This window comes from Dipodomys spectabilis, unplaced genomic scaffold (assembly GCF_019054845.1).
Source record: "Dipodomys spectabilis isolate Male_0828 unplaced genomic scaffold, ASM1905484v1 ptg000213l, whole genome shotgun sequence".
Classification (NCBI taxonomy): Eukaryota; Metazoa; Chordata; class Mammalia; order Rodentia; family Heteromyidae; genus Dipodomys; species Dipodomys spectabilis.
In genome coordinates this window covers 75,334-90,097 of record NW_024870890.1, presented here as the reverse complement: position 1 = coordinate 90,097, position 14,764 = coordinate 75,334, and the positions used below count along the sequence as shown (strand labels likewise).

Sequence of the window (14,764 nt, the reverse complement as noted above, 5' to 3'; positions counted from 1 at the left end):
GCTCTCCTCGGGACACACAGGAGCCGTGCTGGGTGGATCATGGGAATGCTAGGAACTTTCTCCTCAACATGTTGTCATCACCGTGCTCCTTCTTGGGGTGAACATTCTGGTGTAAAGGAGAAGTGCTCCTGGTCCATGCCTACTATGAGCCTGTGGCTCTTGAAACTGCCCTTTGGGGAAGCCATCACTGTCGGTGGTAAGGAGATCATGTGTTTAGGGCTGCCTGGCCTTTTGTTTTTGTTCCACTTGGGGATGTTTAGGACTGGATGTGATGGGAGAGGAGAGTGAGCGTTCCCTTTGGCCCGTCTTTCCATTCCATGCTTCCTGGTTATTGCATTAGGCATGCTTTCGTGATGGTCCACCAAACCTGCCTCGTCCCTCTCATCCCTCCCAAGTTCACTAACCCGCACAGGAGGTGCGGACATGAAGAATCCCTTCCCGTCTCCATTCCCTTTTGCTCATGAATCGCTCAAGTGTGTGGAAATGGTGGATGGTGGTGTCTTGAAGCCCCTTTGGGCCATCTGGTTACGTTCATTGACTTAGCACATGATGCTGATGAAGCCAGTCAGGGCTCTGGGCACACCAAAGGCTGCAGAACAATTTTCCTTGGTCATAAATTGCATCCTGCACCCAGAAGTGGGCACCTCCAAAGTGCCCACTGATGCCCACGGGGAGGGACATTGGGTAAACGGCCAGCGTCCAGCATCAAATCATCACACTTGACAAGAGACAAAGACAAAAGAAGAGCGCGCAGGGGATGAGGTCAATCTGACTTGATCATGATCCATGCACGTGTGAGTCACCATGGGGAAATAAAGCTAACAGCGAGACTTGAACGCAGGGCCCTGAGGTAGCTCAAGCCATGCCCTCGGTCCTTTGGTTTCTTGTGTTTGTGTGGGGTCTCACTAGTTGCTCCTGATTCCTCATGACCTTCCTGCCTCTGCTTCCTTAGCACCTGGGAATGACAGAGGTGTACGACCCCTGCCTAGCCCGTCTGACTTTTCACGGAATCTCTACGCTGCCTCATCTGCATTTTCACTAGCAGCGCGTGAGGACACGTTTGCTCACCATCTTCACTACATCTTCTTTTCTGTTGATGGAAGCCGTGCTGACTGAGATAAAATTTCAGTGTAGTTTTGGTGTACATCGTAAAGCAGTTAAAGATTGTGCTTTTTCCTTTGCAATATACCAGTCGAATGTACTTGTCCGTTTTTGGATTCGATTATTTGTTTTGGGGGGTGTGTGTACGGTGTGTGTCCAAATTCTTATTCTGAATTTCTTTCTGGACATGAGATACATAGCTGACAAAAGAGTTTTGGTTTTGTTTTTAATTGATCCTGGGGCTTAAACTCAGGGTCTGGGTGCTGCCCCTGAGCTCTTTTGCTCAAGACTAGTGCTTTTCTACCACTGTGAGCCACAGCGCCCCTCCCAGATTTTGACTGGTCATTTGGAGATGAGAGGCTCACATGGGGACTTCTCTGCTTCATCTAGCTTCCAATTACGATCCTCAGATCTCAGCCTCCTGAATAGCTCGGGTTACAGGTGTCAGTCCTCAGTGTCCCAACAGGGATTTTCTAATGAGTGATAACAGTAGCACAATTACAAATTTACACAAAATTGCTCAACACATTTGCTCTTTAGATCCTGCGTAGATTACTTAATCCACTGTTCTATTTTGGGAATTTTTATTCATTTGGGGATGAGTTACTTTGAATTTTAATCATAGACAGACGGAGTCCCACTTGGTTATAAGAAATAAACTCCTGCTTCTTGCCAATAGCATCGATGGATCGATGGATATATGAATTCCTTCTCTATGCTGCCTCCTCACTGTTCGAGCTTTCTGGAGCATGAATTCAGCAGAGTGCAGTTGTTTAACCTGTCAAGTCCACTGGTGATGTGTTATTGTTCTCATGTGTTGCGTTTCAGGAATCGCCTCCGTTGTCTGGACTTCCTGAGTGTGTCAAAGTTGTAGAAGTTGGTCCTCGGGATGGGCTGCAGAACGAGAAGGTAGGTTCAGGCTCATCTGGCTTCACAGAGTACATCCCAAGTTCCAAGCCCAAACCCTGACACTTGTTTAGGTTTCAAAGGCTCATTGATTTGTGTATGTTTCTTTGCCCACGGCTTCCGGAATTTATAAATTGTATTTGCTTTTCAGCCAGGAAGTCATTTTCTACTCGTGCTTCAACAGACCTTACGTCAATTAAATTACGAAAATACCCTCTTATGTTTTCACAGATTATAGTTCCTACAGATATAAAAATCGAATTCATCAATCAACTTTCCCAGAGCGGCTTGCCTGTGATAGAAGTGACCAGCTTTGTGTCCTCAAGATGGGTGCCACAGGTGCGTACGTAGCCTCTCGCATGCAGCGTCCCGAACGTAGCGTATTTGGTATTGTGGGGAGCGCCCCCGTGACACCACACTGTTGCCAGCTCACAGACTAGCAGGACTGAAGGAAGCCTTGTGCGTGGGGTCCTGTGTGGACTCAGTCTTGGTCCTGTGCACGGGTGGGGCTGACCTGCAGCCAGGGCCACGGGCCTTTGTAGCCACCATGTTGGGGGCTGCCTCCTGCCGGCCACTGGGAGCACGTCTGAGCCTCACTGTAGAGCAGTGTGGTAAGTGGCCGGTCGCTTCCCCCTGGAGCCTCGGCCCTGGGTGAGAAGTGCAGGCCTTGAGTCTTGCTTCTTTTAGCAATCGACTTTGTCGTGGGGATGGGGAGGGAGGCAGCACCGGAGGTGAGGCACCGGGTCGGGAGCTGCCCGTAAGAACGGCAGAGTGCTGGGCTTCACTGAGTGTGTACAGGCCATGGAAGAAGACCGGGTTCTGAGACTCGCTGAGCACAGGATGGAGCCCCCGTGGCGACTGGAAGCCCGCACAGGCTTCCTGTGCTGCTGCCACCGCGCCTGCCCTTGCCGCCCGCCTCCTGTCTCTCACCACCTGGTGGTCTAATGGATTTCTTGGTCTCTTCTCTTGGTGTCCGGTCTCTCCTCACTGGTCAATCACGGCCCAGCCTCTCCGCATCCTCGCTGAAGTCCTTCCGTAACCCCTGGGCTGGGGCTCTTACCTGACGATGGCCTCCTCCTCCTCCTGGTCTCTGTTTCTTTGTCCTTATCAGGGCCCCTTCTGTGGGGATGACGTTCCTAGCTCTGGTCCCATTTTCTCTGCTGAGCTGATTGTGTGCCAGACTCCTAAGTCCATTGGGTTCAAAATCAAACTCGTGCTGCCTGATGCTGACCCCAGTGCCTCCCGCTGGGATGCTGGACGTGCCTCTCCACGAGAGCTCTGGCCTTCTGTTCACGCTCTGCCCTGGGACTGTGCCCTCGGGTGGCTTAGCATCGGAGGTCTGCCTGTCCTGTCTCGGATCTGGAGGTCAGGAGGTCTGCGGCGAGCAGGCTGGCAGGGCTGGCATCTGGTGAGGGTCTGCGGCGAGCAGGCTGGCAGGGCTGGCATCTGGTGAGGGTCTGCGGCGAGCAGGCTGGCAGGGCTGGCATCTGGTGAGGGTCTGCGGCGAGCAGGCTGGCAGGGCTGGCGTCTGGTGAGGGTCTGTGGGGAGCGTACTGGCAGGGCTGGCGTCTGGTGAGGGTCTACGGGAGCGTGCCGCAGGGCTGGCGTCTGCTGAGGGTCTGCGGGAGCTTGTCGGCAGGGCTGGCGTCTGGTGAGGGTCTGCGGCGAGCAGGTCGGCAGGGCTGGCATCTGGTGAGGGTCTGCGGGAGCGGGCCAGCAGGGCGTCTGCTGAGGGCTCCTGCCCACACGTGGTGGACAGCAGAGGTTGTGCAGGCTTCCCCTGCCTCCTCTGAAGAGCGTGTTCTGCACTATCCCAAGGGCTTCCCGCCCAGGGCTCAGCTCCTGAGGGGCCAGGAGCTCCACGCACCAATTTTGGGTTCAGGCACGGTGACTAGCGACTCCTCAGTCCCTTTGGTCCCCGTGCGCCTCTGCCTGTCTTTGCTTTCCTATCCGGTGGATATGGTAGCACCACCCGCACTGAGTGGAGGCCACGCAGCCTCTCACGGATAGCCTACGCTGCCACATCCTCACTGCTTCTGCGCAGTCTCCAGAAATGCCGCCTCTGACAGGAGCTGCCTTCTTTAATAGTTCCCCTCCTTCCTATCCAAAACACAAAACCTCCAGACTTTGTGTGGTCTACAAGACTCCTGCGCCCTCCCCGCCGCGGCCTCCCCCCTGCGCCCTCCCTGCTGCGGCCTCCCCCCTGCGCCCTCCCCGCCGTGCCCTCCCCCTGCGCCCCGCCCCCTGCGCCCCGCCCCCTGCGCCCCGCCCCCTGCGCCCTCCCCCTACGCCCCGCCCCCTGCGCCCCGCCCCCTGCGCCCCGCCCCCTGCGCCCTCCCCCTGCGCCCTCCCCGTGGCGCCCTCCCCCTGCGCCCCGCCCCCTGCGCCCTCCCCCTGCGCCCCGCCCCCTGCGCCCCGCCCCCTGCGCCCTCCCCCTGCGCCCTCCCCGTGGCGCCCTCCCCCTGCGCCCCGCCCCCTGCGCCCTCCCCGTGCGCCCTCCCCCTGCGCCCCGCCCCCTGCGCCCTCCCCGTGCGCCCTCCCCCTGCGCCCCGCCCCCTGCGCCCTCCCCGTGCGCCCTCCCCCTGCGCCCCGCCCCCTGCGCCCTCCCCGTGCGCCCTCCCCCTGCGCCCCGCCCCCTGCGCCCTCCCCCTGCGCCCTCCCCGTGGCGCCCTCCCCCTGCGCTCCGCCCCCTGCGCCCTCCCCGTGCGCCCTCCCCCTGCGCCCCGCCCCCTGCGCCCTCCCCGTGCGCCCTCCCCCTGCGCCCCACCCCCTGTGCCCCTCCCCGCTGCGCCCTCCCCCTGCGCCCCGCCCCCTGCGCCCTCCCCCTGCGCCCTCCCCGTGGCGCCCTCCCCCTGCGCCCCGCCCCCTGCGCCCTCCCCGTGCGCCCTCCCCCTGCGCCCCACCCCCTGTGCCCCTCCCCGCTGCGCCCTCCCCCTGCGCCCCGCCCCCTGCGCCCTCCCCCTGCGCCCTCCCCGTGGCGCCCTCCCCCTGCGCCCCGCCCCCTGTGCCCCTCCCCGCTGCGCCCTCCCCCTGCGCCCCGCCCCCTGTGCCCCTCCCCCTGCGCCCCGCCCCCTGCGCCCCTCCCCCTGCGCCCCGCCCCCTGTGCCCCTCCCCGCTGCGCCCTCCCCTCTCTGCTGCGCCTGTTCCCGGCTGCGCCCCTCCCCGCCACGCCCTCCCCGCCGCGGCCCTCCCCCTGCGCCCCGCCCCTTGTGCCCCTCCTCGCTGCACCCTGCGCCCTCCCGGCCGCACCCTCCCCCTGCGCCCCTCCCTGCTGCGCCCTCCCCTCCCCGCTGCACCTGTTCCCGCAGCGCCCTCCCCGCTGCACCCTGCGCCCTCCCGGCCGCACCCTCCCCCTGCGCCCCTCCCCGCTGCACCTGTTCCCGCCGCGCCATCCCCGCGGCGCCCTCCCCCTGCACCCTCCCCGCTGCACCTGTTCCCGCAGCGCCCTCCCCGCTGCACCCTGCGCCCTCCCGGCCGCACCCTCCCCCTGCGCCCCTCCCCGCCGCGCCCTCCCCCTGCGCCCTCCCCGCCGCGCCCTCCCCCTGCGCCCTCCCCGCCGCGCACTCCCCGCTGCACCTGTTCCTGCCGTGCCCTTCCCCTGCGCCCTCCCCCTGCACCCTCCTCCTGCGCCCTCCTCCTGCGCCCTCCCCGCTGGCCTGTCCCCAGGCTCCCTTCTGCCCTTCGTTCTGTTACCCCACGTGCTCCGCGAAGCTCCTGCCTCCGTTTCCTTTCCTGCTTCTTCTAATCACACGGACCTTGTAGAGGACTGGATCTGCCTCTCGGTGTCAACATTTTTATCCTGCAGTTTTCACGGGGTGGTGTAAAAGAGCTGGAAACCATGGCGGCCTTGGTAATGTCGTACATGGAGATGGCACAGTAGGAAGGTGGCTGCCTGTGGCTTTCCACCCTTCCGTTTATTGATCCCAGTGATTTGTTCTGAGGGACAGAGGCCTGGCAGGGAGCCGACAGCGGGTGCAATGCTCTGGGTGCGAATGCCACAAGAATTACATACCTCACCTAGCCTCACTGTTTATTATATGTATATATGTAATATATATCACACACATACACCATGTGTGTGTATTTCCCCAGTGATGTGCTTCTGCCCTAAGCATTGCAGCAAATACTGTGTGACCAAGTCTCTGTGTCTCTGTGTCTCTTGGGGCATAGAATAATGAGTCCATAAGCCTAAAAGAACCATACAAATATGATTTCAGTTTTCCAGCCTAGGCAAGTGACTTCTTTTGGTTCATTTTTTTGTTCTCATAAAACTAGGGAGGCAAATATCTTACTTGGAAATGCACCGCGGCCTGATTTCCCTGAGATGCCTTGTTGCAATGTGACTACCATCGCATGGTCAGCTGCTTCCGCTCATTTAAGGACGCTCGGGAACGTCCTGCTCTTCACGGTCCTCCTCACACTGGATTGCTGCTGTGCAGGAGCCCGGCCTGCTTGCAGAGCTGGGATGGGCCTGGGAGAGGGGACAGCAACGAGGCCCAACTGTTACCACCACGTTACATTTCCCAGGGCTTTGCAAAGCTGCAAACAAAGCGTTCTCTTTCCCTGAAATGACGCTCAAGGCCACATCCTACTGCTGTACAATAGAAGAAACTGATCGCTTGCTTGCTTGCTTGTCATCAGCCCCATCTACAACACACCCACTGATCTTTAAGAGAACGTACTGGAATCCTGTTCTCAAGGCCATGCTTCCTTTAGAGCTGGCGAGGGGACAGATGGACGGGAAGAGCACGCAGGCAGCCCCCGCCCCCTTCCTGGCACATGGGATGGGGCTCTAAAACGACATGATTTATTCTGAGCTGGGTCCTGGGTTGAATTTGGCCCTGAGCCTGCGGAGATGTAATGAGCTCTTTCCAGGCTCAAAGTATTATCAAATCAGCGGCGGGCTTCCCCCCCACAGCGCCCGAGGCTTCATAGCCATGTGAAGAGGCTTCTAGGCGTGTGCCCTTGCCTGCCTTGTGCCTGGCGCTGGGTAAGGCTTTGCCGCCCCAGTGGATCCACGCAGCTCTGAGGCCTGGGGGGAGGGGGAGAGGTGCAAACCTCCTGTGCGCCAGCGCTCAGGGCTCCCAGGAGCCAGAGCGCCGCCCTGGCCAGCGCCCACTGTGCTGTGCACCGTGCTTACACTAATACGTGCTTAGTTCACCGTCCATAATCACCAGTTACGGACATGGAGCCAGCCATGTGTGCAGCATCGCAAGCAGCTTAGGGAAACCCACCAAATGGCTGTCATAAACAGGGGCTGGGTGGGAAAAGGTCCAGAGGCGATAAGTTTAATCACAGGGCCCTGTGCATGTTTGGAAGCTCCATGATAAGACGCCTCCTGCTACGACGCTTGCGGGACCAAGACAAACACTTGACAAGGAAAGGAGGCCAAGGGGGGCTGTGAAACGGCGTGCCAAGAGCCCTGTGTTCGGGTGACGGGGGCTGAGGTGCGGTCTGTGGCCTTCAGTGTCTGCCGCCTCCCTGCGGCCCGGTCACCGCCGCTGCGGAGGACAGGCGTTGTCAGTTTGGGGAACGGGACCGTTATTATTGAAGCATTTTAGAGGTCCCTGAGATTAATTTTTTAAAAAAAATCCCGTTAACATTTTTATGTTATTTTTGTGTTAGAAGCTCATCACGCGCCGGGCCCTTCCCCTCCCCCCCAGGACGTGGGCTAACCTGTGACCGGGCCCCTCCCCTCCCCCCCAGGACGTGGGCTGACCTGTGACCGGGCCCTTCCCCTCCCCCCCAGGACGTGGGCTGACCTGTGACCGGGCCCCTCCCCTCCCCCGGGACGTGGGCTGACCTGTGACCGGGCCCCTCCCCCCCTCCCCTGGGACGTGGGCTGACCTGTGACCGGGCCCCTCCCCCCCTCCCCTGGGACGTGGGCTGACCTGTGACCGGGCCCCTCCCCCCCTCCCCTGGGATGTGGGCTGACCTGTGACCGGGCCCCTCCCCTCCTCCCCCTGGGACGTGGGCTGACCTGTGACCGGCCCCTCCCCTCCCCCTGGGACGTGGGCTGACCTGTGACCGGGCCCTCCCCCCGGGACTCCCCCTCTCCCCCGGGACGTGGGCTGACCTGTGACTGGGCCCCTCCCCCCCTGGGACGTGGGCTGACCTGTGACCCGCGTCTGCTCTCTCCCCGCTGTGCCCGCGACCCTGTGGCTTATGCACGTTTGTGTTTTTCCCCATCCACCAGCGGTCGTGGGAACGGCTCTCCAGGTTATGTGTAGATTTCTGCTTGTTCACTTATTTCTTTTTTTAGTATTTTAAAGCTTTTTTTTCTTCTTCAGTTTCCCTCCTACTGTTTTGTTTGGCAGAGGTTTTCTAAGTCAAACAGCTGAAAGAAAGGCTCCACAGTAGGCGGATGCCATAGAAACCAGGGCCCCCACGGGAAAGCAGAAGAGCCACGCATGATAAAATGCCCGCTGTTTGAAAAAAATACACGCTCTTTACAACTTATCCGAGTTAAGAAGATTTCCTTAGCGTGACGTGAGAAAGCCGAGCACCGGGCCGCCGGGCCGCCTCGGCCGAAGCAGAGCAGCAGTGAAGGCAATGGCAACTTCCAGTTGTGGAACGCGACTGTGTGTGGCCAACTGTTCACCTTACACACGCGTGACTGGAGACCAGAGCTGGGCTCGCACACTCATCTTTTTATCATTCATTCACAGGAGTGATTCAGGTGCATGCCACGTAGTTATAAAAAGAAGATGACGTTGCATGAACTGTATGGTGGTTTTTGTGTGTTTTGTGTAAAGGCTCAGTTTAAATAGTTGTCCCTCCCCCCCCCCCCCCGTTAGTTATTTTTCAGCTGTTAGAGTAGAAAGGTAGAAGTAGAATTGTTTTATGAAAGTGGAAAGAAATGCACAGGAAACCCTGTGAAAGTTATTTGCCAATTGCTTGACTGCGTAGAAGCTGTGTGGTGGTTCCCTCCTTCCTCAAGCCTTCCTGTGGGAAGGGGCCGAGGAGGGAGGATCACAGGCGTAGCCCACACGGCCACGTCTACCCTGCCTGCCACGTGGCCACGTCTACCATGACTGCCACACGGCCACGTCTACCCTGCCTGCCACATGGCCACGTCTACCATGACTGCCACGTGGCCACGTCTACCCTGCCTGCCACGTGGCCACATCTACCCTGCCTGCCACATGGCCACGTCTACCATGACTGCCACATGGCCACGTCTACCCTGCCTGCCACATGGCCACGTCTACCATGACTGCCACATGGCCACGTCTACCCTGCCTGCCACATGGCCACGTCTACCATGACTGCCACATGGCCATGTCTACCCTGCCTGCCACATGGCCATGTCTGCCATGACTGCCACGTCTGCCCTGCCTGCCACGTGTCCACGTCTACCACGACTGCCACGTGGCTACGTCTACCCTGCCTGCCACGTGGCCACATCTACCCTGTCTGCCACGTGGCCACGTCTACCCTGCCTGCCACACGGCCACGTCTACCCTGTCTGCCACACGGCCACGTCTACCATGACTGCCACATGGCCACGTCTGCCCTGTCTGCCACGTGGCCACGTCTACCATGACTGCCACATGGCCACACCTACCCTGTCTGCCACGTGGCCACGTCTACCCTGTCTGCCACACGGCCACGTCTACCATGACTGCCACACGGCCACGTCTACCATGACTGCCACATGGCCACGTCTACCATGACTGCCACACGGCCACGTCTACCCTGCCTGCCACATGGCCACGTCTACCATGACTGCCACACGGCCACGTCTACCATGACTGCCACATGGCCACGTCTGCCCTGTCTGCCACACGGCCACATCTACCCTGTCTGCTAGCCACATCTATCATGACTGCCACACGGCCACATCTACCATGACTGCCACGTGGCCATGTCTGCCCTGTCTGCCACGTGGCCATGTCTACCCTGTCTGAGTGCACGTATGGCCATCGGAATGCCAGCACTCCTCCAGGAAGGCAGAATTAAAGGGCAGAAAAGGAAAGGCACAAGTTAAAGCCGGTAGCTTCCATCTCCACACCTGAATCCTGCCATCAACTCCGGAACACCAAGCCCAGACTCCCATAGAAACCACTGTACGCTGTATCATTGCCACATAGTCTAGAATCTCTGTACACTGTGTTATTTCTGTATTTCCTGAAGGCTGTGTCTTGCCTGTCCAGTGGGGCCAACTGTGTGTGTGCATACTTTGGGCTGACATCCTTACAGAGTGTTTTGTAAGTCTACAACTTAGTTGGATGTCTGCAATTATTTAGGTAATGCTTCTTGCTTCTGAAGGCATAAGTAAGGGAAAGGAGTTTTGTAGAATAGAAGTCACTGTAGTCCAGAAATAAAAAGTCCAGTTTCATTGATATCTTTGTTAGCACAAACACTGCATTATTTTAAGTTGCCATATGACAATGTTTCTCTAAGTACGCAAGGTTTTCTCCTCTCAAGGGAGATAATTCCTGCATTCTGAATATTAAGCTCCACGGTCTCCAGTATGGCAGTCCATCTGAATTCTGCCCTGTATGCGTTGCTTAGGTGATGGTAGGTCTGACCGCAGCTGAACAGTCCTACGATCCGCGGATCGTGAGTGAGAAGGGGCTGTGTAGATGCTGCCCCTGGCTTTACTCAGTGATGAACGTAAAGTGCAATGTTTTAGAATTGTTCCTTTGTGAAATTTTTATCATTGTTCATGTTGCAAACCAAGACAAGCCATCACCTAACGTATATCCACTAATCTCTAAAGATTTGTTTCTGTCAGGAAGGAGTATAGAAATATGAACAAAAATTTGGGGGGAAAGGTGGAATAAGGATGGTGAAACTACTTTTTGAAAAATTAATCTGGGGTTCTACAACAAGACTATGTCTTGGGAAGGAAAGTAAAAGGGAAAGAAGGAAGGAAAGGAGGGAGGGAGGGGAGAAGGGGGAGGGGGGAGATGGGGGGAGGAAGGGGAGAAGGGGGGAGGAAGGAAGGAAGGAAGGATCTGCAGGGAAATTAGAAAGCCATGCATTTTGCTGCTGACATTGTTTGGTGTTACACAGCACTCAACAATGCCTTCTCTAGCTGAGTTTGTTCTGCAGCAGCATCGAAGTGAAAGAGAAACTTACCATTACAAGACTGTCAGAGATTTCAATGGCTTGATTTCCTTATTTTTCAAGCAGAACATATAATAAATACTTCATTAGGCTATAACATATCATATTAAAAGTTTCATTATGTTCAACATATGCTTGCCTTCCTTCCTTCCTTCCTTCCTTCCTTCCTTCCTTCCTTCCTTCCTTCCTTCCTTCCTTCCTTCCTTCCTTCCTCTTGCTTTCCTTCTTTCTTCCTTTGTCTGTCTCTTTCTTTCTCTATACTTCTCTCCCTTCCATCCTTCCTTTCTTCCTTTCTCCTTCCTTCTCTCTTTCCTTTCTTTCTCCCTCTCTCTTGCTTCTTTTCTTTGTCTCTTTTGTTCTTTCTCTAAATTTTCTCCCTTCATCCTTCCTTCTTTCCTTCCTTCCTCTTCATTCTTTCTTCCTTTATCTATCTCTTTCTCTGTATTTCTATATTTCTCTTCCTCCCTCCCTCCCCCATCTCTTTCTCTCTTCTTCCTTTCTCTATCTCTTTCTTTCTTTCTTTCTTAATTTCTTTCCCTCCCTCCCTCCCTCTCTTAAGGTCCTTCCTTCCACCCATCCTTCTGGAATTACAGGTTCATGCTGTGACAATTGACTGATAATTAGTTGATTTGATCAGTTACATTTTTACAAATTGGGTTTTCTTCATTCTTAAGTTTATAAAGGTAACCAAAGTCAAATGTTATAATGAAACATTTCACCTTGTCTTTCAATCTGTTTACCATGTTTGTCAAGCATACTCATGGGAAAGGGAAAAGGTCAAGTCCATGTTGATTACATTAAAATGTCACTTTTGGGAGAAACTAGGGAAAGCAATGGAAGGGTGACAACCAAAACAGGAGAAAGAAATGTGCTCATTACTTGACTTGTGAAGTTGCTTTTCAACTCCCAAATAATAATGAAATTATTTTTAAAAGTAAAAAATGTCACTTTTAGATTCGATTAAAAAATTAAATTTGGCTTTATAGAATTATCTGACTGCTAGGATGTAGGAATCCATTGATAAAGTTAAGTGTTATCAGTCAAAATGGGTACATCGTACATTGATTGAATTCTGCTTCTAGAATATTTTGGACTAACCCCCCCCCCACCCTCTCCCATGCCCTCTCCTCCCACTCCCCCTGCTCCCGCCCCTCCGCCCCTCCCTCCCTCCACCCCAGGGCCTCCTCCTGTTCCCCCAGCTACAGGATTCCTGCCTTGGGGACCCCCATTATACCTGTTGTTTAACTTGAGCTTTCAGACGGCACCGCAGAAAGCTCTGAGACCTAGCTCTTATGGTTCTATAACATGATTTTGGCAAGGTATTTCATCTCTCTATGCCTTGGACCCTTTCCACTTATTCATTCTCTGGTTCATTGCTTTTATTGTGTCTCTATAAAAAACTGTATCGAGTTCTTTGTTGGTCTCACAAGTTGAATAGCAGTCAGTGGTTAACAGTCACCACAGTTTATGCCAGCCCAGCAATGTGAAGTTAAAATGGAAAATGGGAATGAAGAAGCACTGAAACAATTCAAGCTCACGCAAAATGTTAGCAGCCAGGTGGCTCTCACAAGGGTGTTGGAACGGAATAGACCACAGCGACTGGCCACATCGGGCACGGTGTCACAGGGCACACCGGACCACCTGGAGAGTTCCGTCTTTACCCTTTCCGCTGCTACAGAGATCTAGGCTCATCACAGGCTGTTTGCACGATGGCGTTGCCTGCAAGGTAACAAAACATGATCTTCTCCCTCCGTTCTTATCACTCGTGTCATATGGCTCATGGTTCACAGCCCAGGTCCCCCTCGCTCCTTACCAGCCAGCCCTCCTCCACACGGGTGTGAGCGACTTGCAGAAGGAGGTGAAGGAGAGAAGAGACGCTCAGTTACAGTCAGTGTAGACGTGCGCAGCTAGGTCTGGTATTTGAACGACTGCTTCTGCTTCCTTGCCAGGAACTGGCGGTGCTCGCCACGTGAGTCACACCATGTGAGTCACACCACGTGAGTCACACCGTGCTGTGGTGGTGCGGTGCGTGTGCAGCACTGGTCGGGTGGAGAGAGCATTATCCCAGGAGCCTGGCGCTTCGGCCCTGGGGAGACTGGGACGGTCACCAGACGCACCGACCCAAACCAAGAATAACCGATGTGCGGCCGTGGGGTTTGTCTTCAGAAGCTAAGACGTGTTACGGAACGAAAGGACTCTTGTTTTTTCTGTTGGGGACATTACTCTCCCACTTGATAAGCCATGAATCTACTGGGCTAGGTTTAGTTTATCCTGTGATTTCCAAACGAGCATTTGTAGATGCTGACAGATTATGGTAAAAGAAGATGTCTGGTGTGTGTTCTTCGTGAGCAAGAGTGTGGCTGGGCGTGCGGGGTCCCGGCGTCTGGCAGAGATGGTGACTGGGTACACAGACATAACGTTGCATAAGGAAGCACAGGAAATTGTACACCAGACACAATTAGTTTTAAGGCTTCTAGACTTAGGAAGCTGTGTGTGTGTGGTGTCAGACCATTTCAGCTTTGGCAGCCAAGACCAGGTATTGGGTAGGGAAAAAAAAGTGGAAAAAAAAACCTGGATGTTCAATTTTCCAGAGATTTCCTGTGTTTATTATTGTAAGACTGTGATTTATGAAAACCGTTTTACTTCTTCAAGCAGACCAAGATTTCCTCTGTGCTACTGAGGCTAATATATATGGGTTTGAGCAGAGTCTGAGAATGAGCCACAGTACCCAGGCTGCAGGGTTGGCGTTGGCCCTGCATCCTGGGCCGTCAGGAAGAACTCTAGTCTCATTCCCGCCCCCTGCCCCCACCACGGAACTTATGAATACTGCCTTTAAGAGGAATTACTGCTCAAATGGAGTTTTGAGTGATAGAGTCTGGAACTGCACTATCTGCATATTTACACTGATCGAGGCATGTGTGGAGGAGGTGGCGTGTCCCGTGTCTGTCTGTCCCACTGTATTCCGCACACCGGAAGTGATCACTTCTGCCATGGCCAGTTCATCCAGCCAGAGAGGCCTGAGGACAAATCTCTCCTGCCACATCCCCTTGTCCGCAGACGTGTGAGAAGCGTGGTGGAGGATGGCTCTCATGGTTGGCATGAGTGGAGGCTACTCCAGAAACTTAAAAGTTATTTAATGAGCACATGATCCATGGAGCTATTTCCCGACAAATATTTTTTTACTTTTATAAATGCTGGGGTTTGAATGCAGGATTACAGGTTTGAACTGTATAGATTTGGGAAGTATTGGCAGCACGGTTACATGTCTGTGCTGAGGCTCTCTCCAGCTGATAGTCATTTCTTTGCTGATGAGAGCCTGCCATATCCCAGTGGTTGTACTATAGAAAGTGTTCCAAGGATGACATGCCATGGGGAATGCCTATGCTAATCCAATCACACACTGATCACCGCCTCCTTGAGACTGACTGAGGGAGACACTCAGTATTCTCTAAACTAGGGTGAAATTTCACCCACTGGAAATTACTGAGGCACAGATTTCCGTGGAAAAGGAAGAACGGCGCATTGCCGATCTGCCTCTCCCCGGTCGGCATAGGAAGGGAGTAAACAGTGGTCGTGAAAAGAGTGGGATTGCTGACTTTCTGAACCCCTCTTTCTGAGGAGAGTTAATTAAGTGCATTTCTAGTGACTATGCGGCCGTGGCTCTGAGAGCCGTTGGTCTCAG

At 55.1% G+C, this 14,764-nt stretch overlaps 1 protein-coding gene across 1 annotated transcript in view; it reads left to right on the top strand.

Moving 5' to 3' along the window:
- The first annotated feature begins 546 nt into the window (after nucleotides 1-546).
- Nucleotides 547-14,764, top strand: part of Hmgcll1 (3-hydroxymethyl-3-methylglutaryl-CoA lyase like 1) — a 50,977-nt gene continuing 36,759 nt past the window's right edge. The window contains exons 1-3 of the mRNA XM_042696956.1: nucleotides 547-684; nucleotides 1,930-2,010; nucleotides 2,239-2,346. Coding sequence (XP_042552890.1) covers nucleotides 547-684; nucleotides 1,930-2,010; nucleotides 2,239-2,346 — 327 coding nt within the window. The remainder of the gene's footprint in view (nucleotides 685-1,929; nucleotides 2,011-2,238; nucleotides 2,347-14,764) is intronic.